General features: G+C 43.2%; 1 protein-coding gene across 1 annotated transcript in view; it reads left to right on the top strand.

Annotated features, from left to right (window-relative positions):
* LOC121565388 (WD repeat-containing protein 19-like) overlaps positions 1–12,500 on the top strand; it is a gene marked incomplete at its 3' end in the record, with an annotated part of 36,258 nt that overhangs the window by 4,156 nt on the left and 19,602 nt on the right. The window contains exons 5-8 of the mRNA XM_045220427.1: positions 74–293; positions 476–635; positions 2,010–2,120; positions 12,320–12,429. Coding sequence (XP_045076362.1) covers positions 74–293; positions 476–635; positions 2,010–2,120; positions 12,320–12,429 — 601 coding nt within the window. The remainder of the gene's footprint in view (positions 1–73; positions 294–475; positions 636–2,009; positions 2,121–12,319; positions 12,430–12,500) is intronic.

Below are 12,500 nucleotides of genomic sequence, written 5' to 3'. Positions count from 1 at the left end.
TCTCTCTCTGTCTCTCTTTCTCTCTCTCTCTCTCTGTCTCTCTCTCTCACTCTCTCTGTGTGTGTGTCTCCAGGTCCCAGGGTAGTGTTTGTAGGCAGCACCAAGCTTCCCTTCTCCCATAAACCCTTGCTGCTGTATAACGGTGAGCTGACGTGTCAGACCCAGAGTGGGAAGACCAGCAGCGTGGCTCTGAGCACACACACCTTCCTCACACACACACACTCCCCCAGTGCGCACACGCACACACCTGAGGAACTCAGCCAGGAGCTCACACAGGCGCTCATGCTCAAGAGGTGAGGCCACCGCCACAACGGGATTGATTGGTATGGTACTTCTGACTTTGCACAAGCCAGTGTGTGATTATAAACATGTATTAGTGTGTGTGTGTGTTTATAAACGTGTGTGTGTGTGTGTGTGTGTGTGTGTGTGTGTGTGTGTGTGTGTGTGTGTGTGTGTGTGTGTGTTTATATAAAAGGTTCCCTGAGGCGTGGGAGCTGTGTAAGGTGCTGGGCGGCCCGGCGGGCTGGGCTGAGATGGGCCGGTCCTGTCTGATCCACATGGAGGTGGACCTGGCAGTTCGGGTGTTCCGGATGAGTGGCAACGTTGGCATGGTGATGTCACTGCAGGGCATCAAGGTCAGCAAGCGCACACACACACACACACACACACACACACACACACACACACACACACACACACACACACACACTGACAGAGAGAGACATTTTCCCTTTTGTACTTTAACTATTTGCACATTGTTACAACACTGTATATAGCCATAATATGACATTTGAAATGTCTCTATTCCTTTGGAACTTTTGTGAGTGTAATGTTTACTGTTAATATTTGTTTATTATCTATTTCACTTGCTTTGGCAATGTAAACATGTGTTTCCCATGCCAATAAAGCCCTTAAATTGAATTGAATTGAGAGAGAGAACCAACTAGAACTATATTGCAGATTCTGAGTATCCATTCATTCATCCCTTTGTCCATTCATCCATCCACCCCCCATTAATTCATTGGCCCAGTCACTCACACCCTCTCTCTCTCCCTCTCTCTCTCTCTCTCCCTCTCTCTCTCTCTCTCTCTCTCTCTCTCTCTCTCTCTCTCTCTCTCTCTCTCTCTCTCTCTCTCTCTGTGTGTTTCTGTCTCTCAATTTCAATTTAAGGGGCTTTATTGGCATGGGAAACATATGTTTATGTGTCTCTTATATGGTCATATGTTTGGCAGGAGGTTAGGAAGTGCAGCTCAGTTTCCACCTCATTTTGTGGGCAGTGTGTACAGGTATACTGCCACTGTGTACTCTCTGTTTGGGGCCAAATAGCATTCTAGTTTACTCTGTTTTTTTGTTAATTCTTTCCAATGTGTCAAGTAATTCTCTTTTTGTTTTCTCATGATTTGGTTGGGTCTAATTGTGTTGCTGTCCTGGGGCTCTGTGGGGTCCCACCTCTCTCTCTCTGTGTCTCTCTCTCTGTGTCTCTCTCTCCGTGTCTCTGTCTCTCTCTGTCTCTCTCTCTCTCTCTCTCTCTCTCTCTCTCTCTCTCTCTCTCTCTCTCTCTCTCTCTCTCTCTCTCTCTCTCTCTCTCTCTCTGTCTCTCTGTCTCTCTCTCTCTCTCTCTCTCTCTCTCTCTCTCTCTCTCTCTCTCTCTCTCTCTCTGTCTCTCTGTCTCTCTCTCTCGCTCTCTCTCTCTCTCTCTCTCTCTCTCTCTCTCTCTCTCTCTCTCTCTCTCTCTCTCTCTCTCTCTCTCTCTCTCTCTCTCTCTCTCTCTCTCTCTCTCTGTGTCTCTGTCTGTCTCTGTCTCTGTCTGTCTCTGTGTCTCTCTGTCTCTCTCTCTCTCTCTCTCTCTCTCTCTCTCTCTCTCTCTCTGTCTCTCTCTCTCTCTCTCTCTCTCTCTCTCTGTCTCTCTCTGTCTCTCTCTCTCTCTCTCTGTCTCTCTGTCTCTCTCTCTCTCTCTGTCTCTCTCTCTCTGTCTCTCTGTCTCTCTGTCTCTCTGTCTGTCTCTGTAGGGTATTGAAGACAGGAGTTTGTTAGCAGGTCACCTGGCTATGTTCCTGAATGACTATAACCTGGCTCAAGACCTCTACCTAGAGTCTACCTGTCCCAACGCAGCCCTGGAGGTAACACACACACACACACACACACACACACACACACACACACACACACACACACACACACACACACACACAAAACACACACACACACACACACACACACACACACACACACACACACACACACACACACACACACACACACACACACACACACACATGCTCAATATTAGAGCTTTGATCGGCATGGAAACTCAAGTCTGATGCTACCTGAGCCTGATGAGCCCTGCATTAAATACATTTTATGAGCCCTGCATTAAATACATTTTATGAGCCCTGCATTAAAGACATTTTATGAGCCCTGCATTAAAGACATTTTATGAGCCCTGCATTAAAGACATTTTATGAGCCCTGCATTAAAGACATTTTATGAGCCCTGCATTAAATACATTTTATGAGCCCTGCATTAAAGACATTTTATGAGCCCTACATTAAAGACATTTTATGAGCCCTACATTAAAGACATTTTATGAGCCCTGCATTAAATACATTTTATGAGCCCTGCATTAAATAAATTTTATGAGCCCTACATTAAAGACATTTTATGAGCCCTGCATTAAATACATTTTATGAGCCCTACATTAAATACATTTTATGAGCCCTGCATTAAAGACATTTTATGAGCCCTGCATTAAAGACATTTTATGAGCCCTACATTAAAGACATTTTATGAGCCCTGCATTAAAGACATTTTATGAACCCTGCATTAAAGACATTTTATGAGCCCTGCATTAAAGACATTTTATGAGCCCTACATTAAAGACATTTTATGAGCCCTGCATTAAAGACATTTTATGAGCCCTGCATTAAATACATTTTATGAGCCCTGCATTAAAGACATTTTATGAGCCCTGCATTAAATACATTTTATGAGCCCTGCATTAAAGACATTTTATGAGCCCTGCATTAAATACATTTTATGAGCCCTGCATTAAATACATTTTATGAGCCCTGCATTAAAGACATTTTATGAGCCCTGCATTAAATACATTTTATGAGCCCTGCATTAAAGTCATTTTATGAGCCCTGCATTAAATACATTTTATGAGCCCTACATTAAATAAAAATGTTTGAGGCCAAGCCGAAAAAATACCAAATGATTGTGCCGTTATCCAATACATAGCCTACGATATAAAGGCTACTGCACATTACACACGACATAAAAACATAATTGCCCATAGATGTAGCTCTGCTGTCTTGGGTACATAAATAAAACTAGTTCCAGTATGCTAATCCTTTTTACTGTATTACTGTACTGTATAATATACTGAACAAAAATATAAACGCCACTCCTGAGTGGCGCAGTGGTCTAAGGCACTGCATCGCAGTGCTAACTGTGCCACTAGAGATCCTGGTTCGAATCCAGGCTCTGTCGCCGCCGGCCGCGACCGGGAGACTCATGGGCGGCGCACAATTGGCCCAGCGTCGTCCAGGGTAGGGGAGGGAATGGCCGGCAGGGATGTAGCTCAGTTGATAGAGCATGGCGTTTGCAACGCCAGGGTTGTGGGTTCGATTCCCACGGGGGGCCAGTATAAAAAAAATATGTATTCACTAACTGTAAGTCGCTCTGGATAAGAGCGTCTGCTAAATGACTAAAATGTAAAAATAAAAATAAAAAATGTAAATGTAAACAATTTCAAAGATTTTACTGAGTTACAGTTCATATGAGGAAATCAGTCAATTGAAATAAATTCATTTTGGTATTTTGGTATTTCATTAGGATCCCCATTAGCTGTTGCAGAAGCAGCAGCTATTCTTCCTGGGGTCCAGAACACAAAACATGAAACACGACATAATACAGAACATTAATAGACAAGAACAGCTCAAGGACAGAAATACATACATTTAAAAAACAGCACACACAGCCTACATATCAATACATACACACAAACTATCTAGGTCAAATAGGGGAGAGGCGTTGTGCCGTGAGGTGTTGCTTTATCTGTTTTTTGAAACCAGGTTTGCTGTTTATTTGAGAAATATGAGATGGAACGGAGTTCCATGCAATAATGACTCTACATAATACTGTACGCTTTCATTAGGCCCTAATCTGACTGGGAATACAGATATGCATCTGTTGGTCACAGATACCTTCAAACAAAGGTAGGGGCGTGGATCAGAAAACCAGTCAGTATCTGGTGTGACCGCCATTTGCCTCATGCAGCGCGACAAATCTCCTTTTGCATAGAGTTGATCAGGCTGTTGATTGTGGCATGTGGAATGTTGTCCCACTCCTCTTCAATGGCTGTGCGAAGTTGCTGGATATTGGCGGGAATTGGAACAAGCTGTTGTACACGTCTATCCAGAGCATCCCAAACATGCTCAGTGGGTGACATGTCTGGTGAGTATGCAGGCCATGGAAGAACTGGGACATTTTCAGCTTCCAGGAATTGTGTACAGATCCTTGCGACATGGGGCCGTGCATTATCATGCTGAAACATGAGGTGATGGCGGCAGATGAATGGCACGACAATGGGCCTCAGGATCTCGTCACGGTATCTCTGTGCATTCAAATTGCCATCGATAAAATGCAATTGTATTCGTTGTCCGTAGCTTATGCCTGCCCATACCATAACCCTGCCGCCACCATGGGAAACTCTGTTCACAACATTGACATCAGCAAACCGCCGTCTGCCATCTGTCCCGGTACAGTTGAAACCGGGATTCATCCGTGAAGAGCACACTTCTCCAGCATGCCAGTGGCCATCGAAGGTGAGCATTTGCCCACTGAAGTCGGTTACGACGGCGAACTGCAGTCAGGTCAAGACCCTGGTGAGGATGACGAGTACGCAGATGAGCTTCCCTGAGAGGGTTTCTGACAGCTTGTACAGAATTTATTTGGTTGTGCAAACCCACAGTTTCATCAGCTGTCCGGGTGGCTGATCTCAGATGATCCCTCAGGTGAAGAAGCCAGGTGTGGAGGTCCTGGGCTGGCGTGGTTACACGTGGTCTGCAGTTGTGAGGCCGGTTGGACGTACTACCAAATTCTCTTAAACGACATTGAAGGTGTTGTATGGTAGAGAAATGAACATTAAATTATCTGGCAACAGTTCTGGTGGACATTCCTGCAGTCAGCATGCCAATTGCACGCTCCCTCAAAACTGGCGTTGTGTGACAAAACTGCACATTTTAGAGTGGCTTTTAGTGTCCCCTGCACAAGGTGCACCTATGTAAGGATCATGCTGTTTAATCAGCTTCTTGATATGCCACATCTGTCAGGTGGATGGATTATCTTAACAAAGGAGAAATGCTCACTAACAGCGATGTAAACTAATTTGTGCACAAAATTTGAGCGAAATACGTTTTTTGTGCGTATGGAACATTTCTGGGATCTTTTATTTCAGCTCATGAAAAATGCGTTTATATTTTTGCACTGTATGCTATGACTGGAATTACGCACCACTTTCAAACCATGAAGCTGGGAGGGAACATGGGATGCTGGTGCAGGACATGTGGCCTACAAAGTTACCATTATAGGCTAGCAAATGTTATTTTAATTTATAAATATAATAAGGCCTATTTGACATGTTTATAATTATTAGGCTGACTCGTATCTTTCATAATATTTCCCCTAGTGTTGACGTGCCTATTAGCCCACCTCCTGCTTCTCTCTCTCTAGTGTTGACGTGCCTATTAGCCCACCTCCTGCTCCTCTCTCTAGTGTTGACGAGCCTATTAGCCCACCTCCTGCTTCTCTCTCTAGTGTTGACGTGCCTATTAGCCCACCTCCTGCTTCTCTCTCTCTAGTGTTGACGAGCCTATTAGCCCACCTCCTGCTTCTCTCTCTAGTGTTGACGAGCCTATTAGCCTACCTCCTGCTTCTCTCTCTAGTGTTGACGAGCCTATTAGCCTACCTCCTGCTTCTCTCTCTGGTGTTGACGTGCCTATTAGCCCACCTCCTGCTTCTCTCTCTCTAGTGTTGACGAGCCTATTAGCCTACCTCCTGCTTCTCTCTCTAGTGTTGACGAGCCTATTAGCCCACCTCCTGCTTCTCTCTCTAGTGTTGACGAGCCTATTAGCCTACCTCCTGCTTCTCTCTCTAGTGTTGACGTGCGTATTAGCCCACCTCCTGCTTCTCTCTCTAGTGTTGACGTGCCTATTAGCCTACCTCCTGCTTCTCTCTCTGGTGTTGACGTGCCTATTAGCCTACCTCCTGCTTCTCTCTCTAGTGTTGACGTGCCTATTAGCCCACCTCCTGCTTCTCTCTCTGGTGTTGACGTGCCTATTAGCCCACCTCCTGCTTCTCTCTCTGGTGTTGACGTGCCTATTAGCCCACCTCCTGCTTCTCTCTCTGGTGTTGACGTGCCTATTAGCCTACCTCCTGCTTCTCTCTCTGGTGTTGACGCATTTCTTCTTCTCTTTTCAACAGTTAAATGAAATACATCGTCTTTATAATGACATGCTGAATAATACAGGGTCGTTATAACGACATGCTGAATAATACAGGGTCGTTATAACGACATGCTGAATAATACAGGGTCGTTATAACGACATGCTGAATAATACAGGGTCGTTATAACGACATGCTGAATAATACAGGGTCGTTATAACGACATGCTGAATAATACAGGGTGCGTTATAACGACATGCTGAATAATGCGGGTCGTTATAACGACATGCTGAATAATACAGGGTCGTTATAACGACATGCTGAATAATACAGGGTCGTTATAACGACATGCTGAATAATACAGGGTCGTTATAACGACATGCTGAATAATACAGGGTCGTTATAACGACATGCTGAATAATACAGGACCAATATAACGACATGCTGAATAATACAGGATCATTATAACGACATGTTGAATAATACAGGGTCGTTATAACGACATGCTGAATAATACAGGATCATTATAACGACATGTTGAATAATACAGGGTCGTTATAACGACATGTTGAATAATACAGGGTCGTTATAACGACATGCTGAATAATACAGGGTCGTTATAGCGACATGCTGAATAATACAGGGTCGCGTTATAGCGACATGCTGAATAATACAGGGTGCGTTATAACGACATGCTGAATAATACAGGGTCGTTATAACGACATGCTGAATAATACAGGGTCGTTATAACGACATGCTGAATAATACAGGGTCGTTATAGCGACATGCTGAATAATACAGGGTCGTTATAGCGACATGCTGAATAATACAGGGTCGTTATAACGACATGCTGAATAATACAGGGTCGTTATAACGACATGCTGAATAATACAGGGTCGTTATAACGACATGCTGAATAATACAGGGTCGTTATAACGACATGCTGAATAATACAGGGTCGTTATAACGACATGCTGAATAATACAGGGTCGTTATAACGACATGCTGAATAATACAGGGTCGTTATAGCGACATGCTGAATAATACAGGGTCGTTATAACGACATGCTGAATAATACAGGGTCGTTATAACGACATGCTGAATAATACAGGGTCGTTATAACGACATGCTGAATAATACAGGACTAGAATTAGATGCAGACTGCCTTCACTTCTTTTCACCAAGATTGACTGGTTATGGGTAAAAAAAAAGAAATGTTATAGCCAACCGCCATCGCACGTTCGCTCTTCTTTCAAACTTCCCGTGACTTCTTTTGGTCTGCTGTATTTAACATTCAGCAAACAAGAGCTTGCGTCTCTCTTCCAACAGTCTATGAGTATAAGAAATGCTGAACAGAAATGTCCAGCAAAGCTATTCTAGTCTAGCTTTTCCTGGCACTCCAAAGAAGCTAGAGTTAAGGAGAGAGGTCAGTGGAGAGCAAAGCTATTCTATCTTTTCCTGGCACTCCAAAGAAGCTAGAGTTAAGGAGAGAGGTCAGTGGAGAGCAAAGCTATTCTAGTCTAGCTTTTCCTGGCACTCCAAAGAAGCTAGAGTTAAGGAGAGAGGTCAGTGGAGAGCAAAGCTATTCTAGTCTAGCTTTTCCTGGCACTCCAAAGAAGCTAGAGTTAAGGAGAGAGGTCAGTGGAGAGCAAAGCTATTCTAGTCTATCTTTTCCTGGCACTCCAAAGAAGCTAGAGTTAAGGAGAGAGGTCCGTGGAGAGCAAAGCTATTCTAGTCTATCTTTTCCTGGCACTCCAAAGAAGCTAGAGTTAAGGAGAGAGGTCAGTGGAGAGCAAAGCTATTCTAGTCTATCTTTTCCTGGCACTCCAAAGAAGCTAGAGTTAAGGAGAGAGGTCAGTGGAGAGCAAAGCTATTCTAGTCTATCTTTTCCTGGCACTCCAAAGAAGCTAGAGTTAAGGAGAGAGTCAGTGGAGCAAAGCTATTCTAGTCTAGCTTTTCCTGGCACTCCAAAGAAGCTAGAGTTAAGGAGAGAGGTCAGTGGAGAGCAACGCTATTCTAGTCTAGCTTTTCCTGGCACTCCAAAGAAGCTAGAGTTAAGGAGAGAGGTCAGTGGAGAGCTAAGCTATTCTAGTCTAGCTTTTCCTGGCACTCCAAAGAAGCTAGAGTTAAGGAGAGAGGTCAGTGGAGAGCAAAGCTATTCTAGTCTAGCTTTTCCTGGCACTCCAAAGAAGCTAGAGTTAAGGAGAGAGGTCAGTGGAGAGCAAAGCTATTCTAGTCTATCTTTTCCTGGCACTCCAAAGAAGCTAGAGTTAAAGGAGAGAGGTCAGTGGAGAGCAAAGCTATTCTAGTCTATCTTTTCCTGGCACTCCAACGAAGCTAGAGTTAAGGAGAGAGGTCAGTGGAGAGCAGGGGCATATTGATCAAAGATGACAGAGGCTATGAGTTTAGAAGTTTATTATGCATAAGCCAGCCATAGAGAAGCCGGATTTAGACATGGCGTGTAATTAACCGTTCCATTTCACGTCATGCTGTTCATTTTTTTATCATTTACCGGTTTCTCACTGTTATTTATCCCAGGAAAAGGGGCGTGGGTTGGTTTGGGCGGGACATCTCGGTAACCCGGATTCCGCTATTCAACCCTACCGCACACACACACACACACACACACACACACACAATATGTGTGTGTCTGTGATGAGGTGGTGTTGAAGGAGTCAGGCGCAGGAGGGTAAATCACAGAATAACAGGCTTTAATCCGCAAAAATACAGGTTTACGCAGAAATGCGTCAAACACACTCCAGGGCACAAAAACAGACAAACAGGAGAATCCTCCCGTCGATACAAAATACACAAGATCCACCGAGCTTCACTAACCTCCACAATAAACAATCACCCACACAGACTAGGAAGCAGAGGGAACACTTATACCATGACTAATGAGGGAATAAGGACCAGGTGTGTGTGTGATTGAAGACAAGACTAATGGAGTGATGATAAATGGCTCGGCAGTAGTTATAGTAAGCCGGTGGAGGGGAGGCAGCCTCGGCAGAAGTCGTGACATTGTCCATTGTGTGTATAATTGATGCAGGTTTGATAAGACGTTTGTGTGTGTGTGTATATACAGTGGGGAAAAAAGTATTTAGTCAGCCACCAATTGTGCAAGTTCTCCCACTTAAAAAGATGAGAGAGGCCTGTAATTTTCATCATAGGTACACATCAACTATGACAGACAAATTGAGAAAAAAAAATCCTGAAAATCACATTGTAGGATTTTAAATGAATTTATTTGCAAATTATGGTGAAAAATAAGTATTTGGTCACCTACAAACAAGCAAGATTTCTGGCTCTCATGGACCTGTAACTTCTTCTTTAAGAGGCTCCTCTGTCCTCCACTCGTTACCTGTATTAATGGCACCTGTTTGAACTTGTTATCAGTATAAAAGACACCTGTCCACAACCTCAAACAGTCACACTCCAAACTCCACTAAGGCCAAGACCAAAGAGCTGTCAAAGGACACCAGAAACAAAATTGTAGACCTGCACCAGGCTGGGAAGACTGAATCTGCAATAGGTAAGCAGCTTGATTTGAAGAAATCAACTGTGGGAGCAATTATTAGGAAATGGAAGACATACAAGACCACTGATAATCTCCCTCGATCTGGGGCTCCACGCAAGATCTCACCCCGTGGGATCAAAATGATCACAAGAACGGTGAGCAAAAATCCCAGAACCACACGGGGGGACCTAGTAAATGACCTGCAGAGAGCTGGGACCAAAGTAACAAAGCCTACCATCAGTAACACACTACGCCGTCAGGGACTCAAATCCTGCAGTGCCAGACGTGTCCCCCTGCTTAAGCCAGTACATGTCCAGGCCCGTCTGAAGTTTGCTAGAGTGCATTTGGATGATCCAGAAGAGGATTGGGAGAATGTCATATGATCAGATGAAACCAAAATAGAACTTTTTGGTAAAAACTCAACTCGTCGTGTTTGGAGGACAAAGAATGCTGAGTTGCATCCAAAGAACACCATACCTACTGTGAAGCATGGGGGTGGAAACATCATGCTTTGGGGCTGTTTTTCTGCAAAGGGACCAGGACGACTGATCCATGTAAAGGAAAGAATGAATGGGGCCATGTATCGTGAGATTTTGAGTGAAAACCTCCTTCCATCAGCAAGGGCATTGAAGATGAAACGTGGCTGGGTCTTTCAGCATGACAATGATCCCAAACACACCGCCCGGGCAACGAAGGAGTGGCTTCGTAAGAAGCATTTCAAGGTCCTGGAGTGGCCTAGCCAGTCTCCAGATCTCAACCCCATAGAAAATCTTTGGAGGGAGTTGAAAGTCCGTGCTGCCCAGCGACAGCCCCAAAACATCACTGCTCTAGAGGAGATCTGCATGGAGGAATGGGCCAAAATACCAGCAACAGTGTGTGAAAACCTTGTAAAGACTTACAGAAAACGTTTGACCTGTGTCATTGCCAACAAAGGGTATATAACAAAGTATTGAGAAACTTTTGTTATTGACCAAATACTTATTTTCCACCATAATTTGCAAATAAATTCATTAGAAATCCTACAATGTGATATTCTGAAGAAAAAAAATCTCATTTTGTCTGTCATAGTTGACGTGTACCTGTGATGAAAATTACAGGCCTCTCTCATCTTTTTAAGTGGGAGAACTTGCACAATTGGTGGCTGACTAAATACTTTTTTTCCCCACTGTAATTGAATCAGGTATGATAAGACGTGTGTGTGTGTGTGTGTGTGTGTGTGTGTGTGTGTGTGTGTATAATTGAATCAGGTTTGATAAGACGTTGTGTGTGTGTGTGTGTATAATTGAATCAGGTTTGATAAGACGTTTGTGTGTGTGTGTATAATTGAATCAGGTTTGATAAGACGTTGTGTGTGTGTGTGTGTATAATTGAATCAGGTTTGATAAGACGTGTGTGTGTGTGTGTGTGTGTGTGTGTGTGTTATAATTGAATCAGGTTTGATAAGACGTTGTGTGTGTGTGTGTGTGTGTGTATAATTGAATCAGGTTTGATAAGACGTTGTGTGTGTGTGTGTGTGTATAATTGAATCAGGTTTGATAAGACGTTGTGTGTGTGTGTGTGTATAATTGAATCAGGTTTGATAAGACGTTGTGTGTGTGTGTGTTATAATTGAATCAGGTTTGATAAGACGTTGTGTGTGTGTATAATTGAATCAGGTTTGATAAGACGTTGTGTGTGTGTGTGTATAATTGAATCAGGTTTGATAAGACGTTGTGTGTGTGTATAATTGAATCAGGTTTGAAAAAGGCGTTGTGTGTGTGTATAATTGAATCAGGTTTGATAAGACGTTGTGTGTGTGTGTGTGTGATAATTGAATCAGGTTTGATAAGACGTTGTGTGTGTGTATAATTGAATCAGGTTTGATAAGACGTTGTGTGTGTGTATAATTGAATCAGGTTTGATAAGACGTTTGTGTGTGTGTGTATAATTGAATCAGGTTTGATAAGACGTTGTGTGTGTGTATAATTGAATCAGGTTTGATAAGACGTTGTGTGTGTGTGTGTGTGTATAATTGAATCAGGTTTGATAAGACGTTGTGTGTGTGTATAATTGAATCAGGTTTGATAAGACGTTGTGTGTGTGTATAATTGAATCAGGTTTGATAAGACGTTGTGTGTGTGTGTGTGTGTATAATTGAATCAGGTTTGATAAGACGTTGTGTGTGTGTGTATAATTGAATCAGGTTTGATAAGACGTTGTGTGTGTGTGTATAATTGAATCAGGTTTGATAAGACGTTGTGTGTGTGTATAATTGAATCAGGTTTGATAAGACGTTGTGTGTGTGTATAATTGAATCAGATTTGATAAGACGTTGTGTGTGTATATAATATGAAAGGTTTGATAACACTGTATTAGATGAGGAGGGACCTACAGCATTGGGACAGTGCTCTGATGCTGGCTAAGAGACTGGCTGAGGACCAGATACCTTTCATATCAAAGGAGTACGCTGTTCAACTGGAGTTCATGTGAGTTACACACAAATACACACACATACACACACAAATACACACACAAATACACACACATATACTTTTAG

This window comes from Coregonus clupeaformis, unplaced genomic scaffold (assembly GCF_020615455.1).
Source record: "Coregonus clupeaformis isolate EN_2021a unplaced genomic scaffold, ASM2061545v1 scaf3794, whole genome shotgun sequence".
In the NCBI taxonomy this organism is placed as follows: domain Eukaryota; kingdom Metazoa; phylum Chordata; class Actinopteri; order Salmoniformes; family Salmonidae; genus Coregonus; species Coregonus clupeaformis.
Note: the sequence above shows the minus strand (reverse complement) of the source record. Positions and strands in the feature narration are given on the sequence as shown.